Genomic DNA, 13,853 nt, shown 5'->3' with positions numbered 1-13,853 from the left:
GTCCAACCCCCAGTTTTACCAGAGTTGTGAGGAGTGGCCTACTAGATAGGACCACCCCCCCTGGTGGCCGGAGTGTGAAGTGTGGTGTGAGTGTACCTGATCAGAGAAACTCCCTAGTGCAATCAGACGCACCATAGCTCCCCGTAGTGGCGGAGCCACAGCACTGCAACAACCAGGACTCTGGGGTGCTGCACTCCCCCCCGGTTAAATCCAGTACTCCGGGACTGGGAAAACAAGAACAATAATACATGTTAACAGAAAACACACAAATTTTTGAAATAGCATAACAATTGAACATAACAGAGCTTCCCTTTACGGGAGGTGAGGATTCTTGAACGTTGCGAAAGTTTGGTCATGCACAGTTTATGACTCTCAGTTCAGTGGTTGAAACAGCGGGGACCCCGGGTAAACAAAGGGGCCCCCCTTGTGGAAGTTTTTGAGCAATTCACCGTCCATTACTCTAGTGTCCATTTAAAAACCTGTAACAAAAGGATATGCATACAAACATTTTCAATTACATAGCAGCCCTATCAATACCTCCAAGTTTTGTAGCGGAGGGGAGTTTGATTTTGAGTGCTGCGTGTGGACCTTCGCAGCGCAGGGGTGGCTATTGGTCTAACAGGGCCCGCTATGCTTGCTACCGCTGGTGTAGTGCGCTGTTTTCTAACTACACTTCTAGTGAGTCTGGGTAGCACTGGCAGGTTGGGGCTCTCAGAGCTGCTGCTATCAACAGTGGGTACGGCAGGCTCACTGATAACAGAGGGAGGATTTGCCGGTTCAACGGTTGGCATGGCTTCTTCAGGCAAGGCTTGTTGAGGTTGCGGGACCGGATGATCTGGTACCACCATTGTTTCTGGTGGGTCCGGCTGTGGAAACGTTAGAACAGGTACCGCGATGGCCTGATTTATCTGAGTCCAGGACTGAGGAAAATCACCAAGGACAGTATGGAACATCTTCTCCTTTTCCACCGGCGGGGAGATTTCTGGGGCCGGGCCCCTCTCTTTCAACTTATCGGGGCAGACCTTAAGGTGATCCCTGGATACCGCTGTCGAGGTCTCCCCTCTGTCCTTGCTGATGAGACAGACCTTAGTGTTGTCGAAGTCGGATGGCAAGATGGTATACGGTTCCGCTTCCCATTGGTCATCAAGCTTGTGTAACCTCCTCTTTCGTTTAAGCACTTGCTCACCAGGTGACAGGGGAATCGCAGGAGCGTGTTGATTGTAGTCCCTTTCTTGTTTCTGCCTAGCCTGGGCGAGACTTCTCTCCACACACTCCTGTACTTCGCGGTATCTTCGCTGCCTTTCTGTATCCCAATCTGCCTCCGGCGAGGTATCTTCGGGTACTAGGACCCCCATGTCCAGATCAACGGGTAACCGACTAGACCTTCCTCGCATCAGGTACGCTGGAGTACAGTTGGTGGAACTTACTGGGATGTGGTTGTACATATCCACCAAGTCAGGCAACTTTGTCGGCCACAGGTTCCGTTCCTCCACAGGCAAGGTCTTCAATAAATCGATTACTACCTGGTTCATCTTCTCGCACATCCCGTTGGTTTGGGGGTGGTACGGTGTGGTTCTGATCTTCTTACACCCGTACAACTGGCAGAATTCTTGGAACACTTCCGCTTCGAATGCAGGCCCCTGATCGGTCAGTACTTTCTCTGGGTAGCCATGGGGTCTACAAAAGTGCTGCTGGAAGGCCCTGGCGGCAGTCCTAGCTGTTAGATCCTTGACAGGCACAACCACCAAAAACCTGGAGTAGTGGTCCACGATGGTAAGGGCGTAGATATAGCCCGACCGGCTAGGCGTCAGCTTCACATGATCCAGCGCGACCAGTTCGAGCGGCCGTTTGGTGATGATAGGCCGCAGGGGAGCCCGTTGACTGTCACGGTCCTTCCTTCGCAGACTACACGGACCACACTCTCGACACCACTTCTCAATGGTTCTCTTCATGCCAATCCAATAGAACCTCCCTCAGAGCAGCTTCTCCAGCTTCCTCCATCCGAAGTGTCCGGCTCCATCATGGTAGGCTCCCAGAACCATGGGCGCATCTCGCCTTGGCACCACTATCTGCCACACCAATTCATGAGTACGTGGGTCGATGCTCCTCCTGCACAACTTGCCATCATGGATAAACAGTTTGCTTCTCCCCTTCCACAGCTGTTGAGTTTCTTGTGGATCATCTGGGCCAGGGTGCAACCCAGCCTGCGTCAAGAGTTCCTTCACCTGACGGACCGCGGGGTCACTATCCTGGGTTTCTGCCCATCCGTGGTGGGGCAGGGGATTCAGCGTGGCATCCGGTTGGTTCTTGTGCCTGTTCTTCACATGGTGAGAGTTCTGAGTGGCTTTGGGGCGATGGAAGGCAGGCAGCTCCACCTCTTCAAGTGCCTCCGGGTCTTCTCCCACTTCTGGTAGATTGGGCATTCGGGACAGAGCATCGGCATTGGCATTCTGGTGTCCTGCCCGATATTTGATGGTGAAATCATAGTTGGACAGCCGGGCCATCCACCGCTGTTCCAAAGCCCCGAGTTTGGCAGTACCCAGATGCGTTAGCGGATTGTTGTCCGTGAAGACGGTGAATTTCGCGGAGGCCAGGTAGTGCTTAAACCTCTCTGTCACTGCCCAGACGAGGGCCAGGAATTCCAGCTTAAAGGAACTATAGTTGTCAGGGTTCCTTTCCGTGGGACGGAGTTTCCTGCTGGCGTAAGCGATCACCCTTTCTTTGCCGTTCTGAACCTGGGACAGCACGGCTCCTAATCCCACATTACTGGCATCTGTGTACAGCACAAACGGTTGATCGTATTCGGGGTAAGCCAGTATCTCTTCTCACGTCAGTGCCGACTTCAAACAGGTGAAGGATTCCTCCAGCTCTTCGTTCCAATCAAAGGGGGTTTTCCTCCCCTTGGTCTTCTTTGGTTGGCCCACCAGCAGATTTTGCAAGGGTGCGGCCTTCTTGGTGAAATCCTTAATGAATCTCCGATAGTAACCTACCAACCCGAGGAACTGCCGGACTTCGTGGAGGTCACTAGGCTTTGGCCAGTCCTTGATCACTGTGACCTTGTCGGGGTCTGGGGCCACTCCTTCAGCGCTCACCACATGGCCCAGGTACTGCACTTTAGGTTTGAGCAGATGACACTTGGACGGTTTCACCTTTAAGCCGAATTTGGACAGGGCTTCGAACACCTCGGCCAGGTGCTTCAGATGGTCTTCGTAGGTCTTAGAGAAGACAATGACATCATCCAAATACAGCAGCACAGTTTCAAAGTTCATGTGTCCTAGGCAGCACTCCATCATCCTCTGGAACGTTCCTGGAGCATTGCACAGTCCGAAGGGCATGTAGTTGAACTCGCAGAGACCCATTGGTGTCGTGAAGGCCGTCTTCTCCTTGTCCGCCTCCGCTACAGGAACCTGCCAGTACCCACTGGTGAGATCTAAGGTAGAGAAGTAGTTAGCAGATTTTAAAGCAGCCAGAGATTCCTCTATCCTGGGCAGTGGGTATGCGTCCTTATGTGTAATGCGATTCAACTGCCTGTAATCAACACACATCCTCATTGTACCATCTTTCTTTTTAACGAGGACTAACGGAGCTGCCCAGGGGCTACAGCTGTCTCTCACCACCCCAGCCTCCTTCATTTCCCGCAACATGTCCTTGGCACACTGGTAATGAGCTGGGGGTACAGGGCGATATCTCTCTTTTATGGGTCGATGATCTCCCGTGGGGATGTGATGTTGGATCCCTTTCACCTGCCCAAAATCTGAGGGGTGTTTGCTGAATACCTGCTCGTACTCGTGTACCACCCTGTAAGCCCCCTGTATTTGATGAGACGGGGTGGAGTCAGTGCCCACATGCAGTTCCCGACACCAGTCTTTCGAGTGCTCTGCAGAACCTTTGTTCTCCGCCACGTTTGACGGGACCAAGGGTTCAGGTGTCTGTATTACACTATTATTGACAGTGAACAATTTGGCGAGCGTGGTATACTTGGTTAGGTGGACCTCTTCCTCCCCACAATTGAGGACACGTACGGGCACTCTCCCCTGTCGGACGTCAACCACCCCCCGGGCTGTCAGAACAGTAGGCCTATTGTCTGAATATACAGGTTCCACCAAGGCCTGGTAGTCCTTACCCCTGAGGCCTATGGCTGCTCGACACCATATTAACATTTCACTCTTGGGAGGTATCGCGATGGGGTTTGAATCACTTACAGTGACACGACCAATCTCACCACCAGTCAGCTCTACCTGCTGTCTCTGCATCAGAGCTCTGATTTCCTTCTGCAGGGCACGTTGCTCACTGTGGCCAGCGTTTTCTGCCACCTGTTGCAACAAAACAATCACTTCTGCAAGACAATTTTCTATAACATTAGTACCAAGAGTCATCATGGGATTACATTCTCGACGATCAATATCTACAATCACAATCCCTTGGGCTTTCAATTCCACCCGCCCCACTTTGATGGTGACCTCCTTATACCCCACTTGTGGCAACGGCTGACCATTACTGGCGATTATGGTGAAATCATCGTCAGGGCCACGAGTAATATCAGCGTCCTCCCAATACCGTTTGTAGAGCACGTAAGGTATAGTCGTCACCTGAGAACCGGTGTCCAGCAAAGCATTCAAGGGGATTCCATCAATCACTACAGGGAGAACTGGTCGTCCTCCAATATACTTGGTTCTCCAATGCTGCGGGCCCGACCGTCCTACTCCTGGGGGTTGGCCCTTTGCCCCAGGGGTTACTCGTTTAAAGGACAGTACCTTGCAAGATGGCCCACCTGATGACAGCGGCGGCAGATGGGTCGTCCATCCTGGTGGAAGCGATCGTCGGGCCGGCTCCTGGTCGGCGGAGTCCTCCTCCGTCGCATCCAAGGGACATCCTCCGGGCTGGAAGCCAACTGGATCTTCTCTTTGGGGGCCTCCTGTAGGGACTGCACCGTCCGGGCCAGGGCAGCAACGCTCTTGGTTAGCTCTTGCATCTGGAGACGGAGTCCTGCAGGGGAGTCGTCCTCGAAGCTCTGGGCGTCGGCCTCCGCGGCAACTGGGGTATCCGATGCCACCTCCTGGTGGTAGGTGAGAGCGGGGCGCTTGGGTGGCACTGCGCGGCTGGGCTGCCGCTCCTGCAATGCCTGGATAGCTTTATCTTTAAACTGCGCAAAAGTCAAGTCTGGATTTTGCATGGCCAGGAAGTGCAATTGGCCCCGCTGGTGACTGCACAGGAGCCCCTCGATGAACCGCTCCTTCAGGATTTTATCCTCATCCTGCATGCTGCCGGGGTCACTCTGCTTAATGGCCCGCATCGCTTCCTGGAGATTAAGGGCATAGTCCCGTAAGCTATCCTGCAACCTCTGTTTGCATCCATAGAAAGTCAGTTTAATCTCTGTGGCAGTGCGAGTATCAAAGGTGGCTTTAAGCTTGGCAAAAATCTGTTGTGCAGTTCCTTTATCCTCAGTGGGCCAGGATTTCACTTCTCTCAGAGCCGCCCCAAAGAGTTGACCGGTTATCATATGGACCTTCTGAGGCTCGGTTAGGGGATAGAACTCGAGTAGGCTGCAGAGCCCTTCTTTAAAGTCAGTGAATGTATGTGCCTCCCCAGAGTATCGTGGGAGCCAGGTCGCTCCGGGCAGGTAGGGCATGGAGAAGGGCATTATGGCTTTTGCGTTAGCGGCGGTGTCCGACTGGCTGATGGGGGCAGCGGGCTCTGCGGCAGCCAGTGGCGGTATTAGGGCCGCGGCTTCGCCCGCTGCGGGGACCGGAGCTGCCCCTGCGTCCGCGGCTGCGACCGCCACCTCCTCTCCTCCCGACTCGGACATGGCCGTCCCTTCCTCCCACTAACCTGCTGGAGGTCGGAGTTCCTCTTCCGGGATTGGCGTCTCACCGCGCTTTCCGTTCCGCGCTTCTTTTGGCCGATCCCGCCCACGTAGCTAAGGCTCCTCCCTCCGCGCGCGGCAATGGCGAATTTTGGCGGTAACTTTCCGCGGCAAGCAGTAGCACACAGTTCTATCAATAAAGTACAGTTCAAGTACAGTAAATCACAGTCTCTAGGCACACATGACCTGATTCTTCAGGCTTAAGTAGATCCTGTTCGTGACGCCAAGTCTGCGGCGCGCCCCCACACCGCCGCAGGGCCGAGGGGTACCCGGAGCCGGGCCTCTGGGATCTCAGTCCTGGGGTTGTCACGGTGGCTAGACCCGGTCCGTGGCCCTGTCTGTCAGTGGGGGACGTCCGTTGCAAATAGGTGCTGTTAACGGTGGTATAGCGGTGCAGTTGTGGGGTGCAGGTCGCGGTAAATAACGAGGACACCAGGTTGCAGTCTCTTTACCTCTTTACTGAAGATGTGGGAGACCTCAGTCCAGAGCGCTGTTAACTGGGTTTTCAGAGACCGGCCGGTCCAACGACACATCAGGAGCTCTCTTTACAGGTGGGAATCAGTATCTACCTTCTAGCGCTGTGTGTTGTAGTTCTTCCCTGCTGAGCTCCCGGGATAGTCCTCACAACTGTTTCTTTCTGTCTCTACTGTTCCTTCTCCGTCCTCCAGTTGATATGGTAGGACGCACCCGTATGACGGGGTAGGCCTGGAGTTCTTCCGGGACCCTAGAGTCGCCCCTCTCCCACAGCTGCCTCCGTTGTCTGCTTAGGTGTTAAGTGAGACAGCCAACCTGTAGTTAGCTGCCCTGCCGTGGTTTGCAATGTACTTAAAGTCTCTTACTTGCTCGGCGTTCCGGCCACCGACTGTTTGCGCCTCAGAAGGATGTTGCCTCGGTCTAACAGCAAGACCCCTTCTGGTATTTCTCCTTTTCTGTATTCCCGTTGTTTACTGGTTAGTTCTGCTCTGAGGAGTCTGCCAGGATCCCATCCCTGACAGGTCCTCTCACTAGCTCTTCCCAGCTACTTCTCCCTGTCTTCCTGTCCAACCCCCAGTTTTACCAGAGTGTGAGGAGTGGCCTACTAGATAGGACCACCCCCCCTGGTGGCCGGAGTGTGAAGTGTGGTGTGAGTGTACCTGATCAGAGAAACTCCCTAGTGCAATCAGACGCACCATAGCTCCCCGTAGTGGCGGAGCCACAGCACTGCAACAACCAGGACTCTGGGGTGCTGCATAGACATTCTCATTCCTTTTCTTCTCGATCCGTCCCAGAATCCGGATATGGCTTCTCCTGATGACTGCAGGGTTTGCAGAGAGGACGTCTGATCCTGGTTTTGCTCCCCTCACTTCAGTTCGCTGAACTCTGTTGTGCTCCACATTGGGCTTTATGTCTGCTACCTGTTCCTAGCCTTCAAGGACCTCTGCTGTCTGCCTGCAATTTCCAGTACCTCTGCTAACCTGTCTGTGATCTTCCAGAATCTCTGCAACCTGTCCGTGGTCTCCAGAATGTCTCCTGTCTGACTGCAGCTTCTGGTATCTCTGATACCTGTCTGCGGTCTTCCAGGACCTTTGCTACCTATCTGCCGTCTTCCAGACGTCTATGGTCTGCCTGAGGCTTTCAGTACCTCTGTTACCTGTCTACGGTGTTACAGTACCACTGATACCTGTATATGGTCTTCCAGAACCTTTGCTACCTATCTGCAGTCTCCCAGACGTCTCTGGTCTGCCTGTGGCTTCTAGTATCTCTGCTACCCGTTTTTGTCTTCCAAGACCTCTGCTGCCTGTCTGTAATATCCAGTACCTCTGCTGCCTGCTTCTCGCGTGCCTGGTGCATTGACTCCCGTGGCACTTGTGCCCACCTGGACCTTGATCTTAGAGGATCCACCTCACCTAGTGAGCCTAGAACTTTGACTCTTCATGTCTACAGCGACCTTTATCCTCTATTGCAAATAATATCAGACCCCAGACTATAAGCTTAAAACAAATACAAACCCCAAGTCCCCAAATACAGACCACAGATCAAACCTGATAAACTAAAACCCACTCCAAAATACAATAAAAATCCTAATACAGACCCTAGCCCAGACCCCTATATATAAACCAGCACAGAATGGTGACCCTAAACTAATATGGATCCCAGATCACACTTCTTAAACTAATATAGACTCCATACCACACAGAAAAAACTAATTCAGACCCCAAACTCCCTAAATATGAACTCCAAGCAGAGGCTAGACTAGAACACAAACCAGACTCTCTGAACCAGTGCAGACCCCAGACCAGACCCCCTAAACTCTGGACTAGACCCTCTAAACTAATTCACACCCATGTCCAGATTTTCTAGACGAATAGAGATAATAGAAGAGATCCTATAATTTATTCAGACCCCAGACCAACCCACATAGACAAATACAGACCCTTTTAAAGAAATATAGACCCCAAGACCAGACCACCTAATCCAATACAGACCCCAGACCAGAACCCTTAGACTAATACATAAGCCAGAACAAACCAGTCCAACCTACTAGAGACCCCAATAAGCCGATTACATTTAATATAGACCCAATACTAAACACATTAACTACAGACAATAAACCAGACTGCCTAAATTAATTCAGACCCAAGAACACCCTAAATACAGAGCACAAAACAAACTCCCTTAACTAATACTGACCTACAGACCCCAGAGCCCTTAAATACAGCCCCCAATGCTTTAATTAATGCAGACCCCTGACCAGACCTTCTTAACTAATATTGGTGCTAATTGTGACTGTGGCATATAGCGCTATTGATGATTAATGTCATGGCCATGTTGCCGCTTCCAATTATTAATAACATTTGAGTTTACATCTCAACGCTAACTAAAGTACCATAGATGAAACCATTCTAAAAAAGACCCTCATAAGAACAGATGAGTGGCAGACACAAGGCAGAGTAGATGAAGCCCAGGTTGCCATTCAGGCGTATTTTCCATAGTGGTACTAGTAGACATCAGTGGGCACAGTGAGAATGTATTGCTCAGTACCATGAGGAGTTCACTGGTTTTGCTCTGAGTTAGTTTGTACCAGTTCCAGGTCAGTCACAGTGTGAGAATGAAGAAGTTTTACCCATCATCGGGTGGCAGAGACAGAATTTGAGTAAAACTGGGAACCTATGTGGCTTCTAGTCACCACCGTCATATGAGTCACTCAAGGTGACATAGAGGTCGGGTTCTCACCAGCCTGAGATGAGAGGCGTGAAACATAGTAATGTGTCTAAATTCAGTCAGCCTGGTCTCTACCACTTCTACATAACCAGTAGTCAGGACTTCAACAGCCAGAACTACCAGCCCGGACCACCACTTAGAACTCCAATAGTCAGATCCACCATACAGAAGTCCACCAGTCTACACCAGCAGTCAGGACTTCACCAGCCAAGACCACCACTTACGACTCCAATAGTCAGGTCTACCGGCCAGAACTACCAATCAGGACTCTGCCACTCCTCGAGCACCAGCAATCAGGACTTCACCAGCCAAGACCACCACTTACGACTCCAATAGTCAGGTCTACTGGCCAGAACTACCAATCAGGACTCTGCCACTCCTCGAGCACCAGCAATCAGGACTTCGACAGTCAGACTTAACCAACAGGACCACCTCTTAGAATTCCAATAGTCAGGTCCACCAGACAGAACTGTACCAGTCAAGACCAGTGCGGAGTATACCAGCCAGGTCCAGCTGCAGGAACCTTCATTGAGAACTTTACATAACATATTTTTACCATCAAGGACCACCACTTAAGACTCCACCAATCAGGTCCTCCAGACAGACCTCCAATAGCCATGATTACCTTTCAAATTTTCACCAGTGAGGATCATCAGATGGAATTCCACCAGTCAGGATTTTATCCATCAGGACCACTACTTGAAACTTTACCAGTCAGTAGCACCACCAGTCAGAACTCCAGCAGTAAGAATGACCAGCCAGAAATCCACCAATCAGGACTCTCAACCAAGAGTTCACATGTCAAAACCACAGACCACCACCAATTATGCTGCCATCCATCCTGGACCACCAGTCAGGACTCCATCTGTCGGGTCTCTGACACCTACCTAAGACATCAGCTACAACCACTAGTCAAGACCAACATCCAGAAATCTACCAGTCAATATCTCCAGCCAAAATTCCACTAGTAAGGACAAACAGCAAGGGCTCAACCAGTTATGACCACCAGAAAGAACTTCACTAGTTACAATCTACCAAGACCACCAGCCAAGATGTCATCAGTCAGGACCACCATCCAAGATTCTGTCATCCACCTTAGACAACGAGTCAGAACTCCATCTGTCTGGACTATACAAGTCAGACCTCTGCCACCTACATGGGACACCAGCTACAACCACTACTCCAACAGTCAGAAGTCTACCAGTCAATACATCCAGTCAACATTCCACTAGTAAGGACAACCAGCAAGGGCACCACAAGTTATTACCACCAGAAAGAACTTTATGAGTTACAATTCCACCAAGACCACCAGCCGAGACATCACCAGTCAGGACCACCATCCAAGAAACTGTCATCCACACTAAACTAAAAGAAAGATCTTCATCAGTCAGGACTTCACAAGTCAGGTCTCTGCTATTTAACCAGGAAACCAGCTATGACTGCTACTCCCACAGCCAGGACTACCAGCGAGAACTCCGACCACTATTCAAGCCAGGACTACCAGTGAGAACTCTGCCAGTCAGGACCCCCCTTCCCACAGGCATACTGCCTTTATTACGACCAGTTTTTTGGCCGTAGATTTGCATTTTTCAGAAGAACCCAGGTAAGTGCTTATTATCTTATATTCACCCTTACCATTCCAAACACCATAGTATTCTCCTTTGGTCAGATCTACCATGAGTCCTTTATTTCTACTACAGATGGTTACACTTGAGTAAAGAAAAAAAATCCTCAAAAAAAATAATTTAAAGGCAAATTAGCCACATTTTCCAAAAATTAAAAATAAAATTAGTTTATTACAATGTAACATCAGCTAGTTCTTGATATAATAATTGACATCCAGTAGAATATTTGCTTTGATTATATAGAATAATATCATACAAAACATGGAAATTACATTGACTACAAATCATTTTATCTGTGTCACAAACACTAAGAAGCTGAGATACGAGACGCTGTTTGTTACGGCGTTCACACTATGAATTTGTTTTAACAGTCCCTGAGGTGCGAAGAATGTAGGTGATCAAAGCAACCACCCAAAATCTGACCTGAGCATAGGGGAAAGCTAAAGCAGCTCTACAGGGACGAGATAACATCAAACAACATATCTCAGCTGTCTGGAAATTAGTAATTTTTTTTTACATTTATGCACACAAATATATGGTGGGACATCATTGTCATGCAGTACGATGTCTGATATTACTATTTTACATCCATGATTACTTGACCCCATTAGTAAATATCTCTATATTCAGAAGTCATATTCTCACCGCCAGGGGGCACCACAGTGTCCAAATTAGGCACCAGACTCCATATCTGGGTTGGCCCCTGTTCTTCCAGCTAGATCACTTATGAGTCCATTGAAAACATATGGGTTCTTCCAAGTATATTTTACAGCATGCCAAACAATGTTCCATATCTTTGTTTATAGAGCAGTATTGAGCAGATACTCGTTAAGTGCATCCAAAAAGTTCTTGAACTCATGGTCTTGTCTTGATAGACTTGTATGTTCATTAGTTGCCAGTGTAGGTGCTAGTACTTTCCATACTCATACTAGTGGTTGGCACAGTCCAGCTTGGCATTGGCACCATAGAACGACACTTGGAGAAGAGCCCCGGCATGGATAGGTGGGCACGACGCCTAAATCCGGCATCCAGGAGGGCATAAATGAGTGGGTTAGAGCAACTGTTGGCAAAGGCAAGAGCAGCTGTGGCACTCCGGGCTTGTTCTAAGACCCCCTTCGTGGTGCTGGAGATATCGATGCCCAGGTTAGATATCACTAAAACAGTTTTGACAGTATTGTAGGGAAGCCAAGAAAAGCAGAAAGCCCCAACCACACAGAAGACTATTCGAAGCCAGCTGTGCCCACGCCGGGGCTTCACTGTACTCCTCATTGCCCTCACTTGCTTGCCAAAATAGTTCCACAAGTACTTGGCCATACGGCAGTAGCAGAAGAGGACGACGGCAAATGGCAAGACAAATGTAAGAAAGATGACCACCATCTTGAATCCTAGACTGAACAATGACTCATCGGACTCCTCACAGAAAGAATTGTCAGTGTTAAGATGCCTAATCACAAACGTTGGGCATCCAACAAGAATGGAGGTCCCCCAAATCCCACAGCAAGTCCCAATACTGAAGGACCGTGTGCGAAGTGGGTGAATTTTCTTTCCTTTTATCACTGCAACATATCGGTCCACGCTCATGACCGCCATAAGCAAAGAGCTGGCACAACGGGTGACTTCTATGACAAATACACTAGCCTGGCATAGAAAAGCCCCAAAGATCCAGTGGCCTCCTTGTGCCAAAGCAGAGGCCCACAGAGGTAAGGTCAAGACAAAGAGGAGATCGGAAACAGCAAGGTTCAAGATAAAGGTGTCTGCCCTGCGTGAGCTTCTTTTGGAGACCACTGTGATCACCACCATGTTGCCGAAGAACCCAACGAGGAAAAAGATGGAATAGAGAGTGGGCAGGATCCAGCGGGCATGGGGCAACTCCTGAGGTTGGCATTTAGTCTCGTTGTCATAATAGTCATAGTCATAGTTTGTTTTTTTTTCATCATAGTCAATGTAGAGGTAGTCATCCATCAAGGACTCGTTGGCCATAACAGCAGGGGAGTGGCGGTGGTGCATAGATGTGGCGTAACTCCAGAGAGATGCAATGGGCTTTATATCTGAAGGGTACGTCATGAATACATTGTGCCTTCCTGTAGTTACACACCCAGTACCCACAAGGCAAATAAACAATCACTAATAACCAACCAAAACATCTGCCTGCAGGGGAACATTTTTTATTTATTTTTTTGCTATTATTTCTATTTTTTTTTAAAATAAACTCAATAAAATTTCTATAGCCTGAGACATTAATTAACGTAATGCCACGTATAATCCAATTTTCAAATATCGCAGTAAAATTAGATTATTTTTTAATTTTATGCATTTAAATTATTAAATATTATTATTAACACTATTAGAAAAAATAATTAAAGTGTTACCGCTCATTATTCATCTGCAAAATTATTTAGATTATTTAATATAGTATTACAAATTTGAATACCTGTGTTAGTCTATTTTAGTATTATTAATGTATTATTATTATTTAGTTCTATATTATAGAATAATCTTATGATCTCTTTTTTTATATTATTTTGAGAATTTTTACTGATATTATTTTAGATTATTAGGATCACTTTTGAGAATTAATACTGCAGTTCATTTTTATATATTAGTTTATTTATATACTGACTTTGAAACCACTATCCTATAATTAAAATTTTTAAGCTGCAGCAATATGCAAGACATATGATTAACATAAAAGCATGAATCAAATACAATTAATGCCACAGTATCGTCCTTTCTCATATATATACTGTATATATATATATATATATATATATATATATATATATATATATATATATATATATATATATATATATGCACACATATATATATATGCCAGTGCAGCGCCCCAGAGTTCTGGTCGTTGCAGTACTGTGGCTTCGCCGCTAAGGGGAGCCATGGTACGTTCGATGGCACCGAAGGAGTTCCTCCAATCAGGTATCACAGACACCAATATGTTTCACAGCTGGGCCTCCGGGGGGAGCTAAGGGTGCTATTCATTAGGCCACTCCCCACCATAGTGGGTAAACTGGGGGTCAGGCAGGAAGTTAGGAGAGAACGCTGACGGGATTGAACGGAGCAACACCCTGTGGCAGGGGGTGTTGTGAAGGGAGAGACTGTAGGGTCTCTGCCAGGGGTGGGATCCTGGCAGAGGCTTGGCATTGAAA

General features: G+C 48.6%; 1 protein-coding gene across 1 annotated transcript; it reads right to left on the bottom strand.

The window, feature by feature from the left end:
- Positions 1-11,188: 11,188 nt before the first annotated feature.
- LOC143818606 (putative G-protein coupled receptor 25) lies at positions 11,189-13,233 on the bottom strand. The gene has a single exon (XM_077299858.1). It carries the CDS (start codon positions 12,751-12,753, stop codon positions 11,578-11,580), a length of 1,176 nt encoding a protein of 391 aa, XP_077155973.1. The 5' UTR covers positions 12,754-13,233; the 3' UTR covers positions 11,189-11,577.
- Between the last annotated feature and the right edge of the window lie 620 nt (positions 13,234-13,853).

This window comes from Ranitomeya variabilis, chromosome 3 (genome assembly GCF_051348905.1).
Source record: "Ranitomeya variabilis isolate aRanVar5 chromosome 3, aRanVar5.hap1, whole genome shotgun sequence".
NCBI lineage: Eukaryota > Metazoa > Chordata > Amphibia > Anura > Dendrobatidae > Ranitomeya > Ranitomeya variabilis.
This window is presented reverse-complemented; position numbering and strand designations above follow the sequence as displayed.

Coding starts and splice junctions, on each gene's coding strand:
- LOC143818606 (XM_077299858.1), bottom strand. CDS start 12,753: ATGACGTACCCTTCAGATATAAAGCCCATTGCATCTCTCTGGAGTTAC.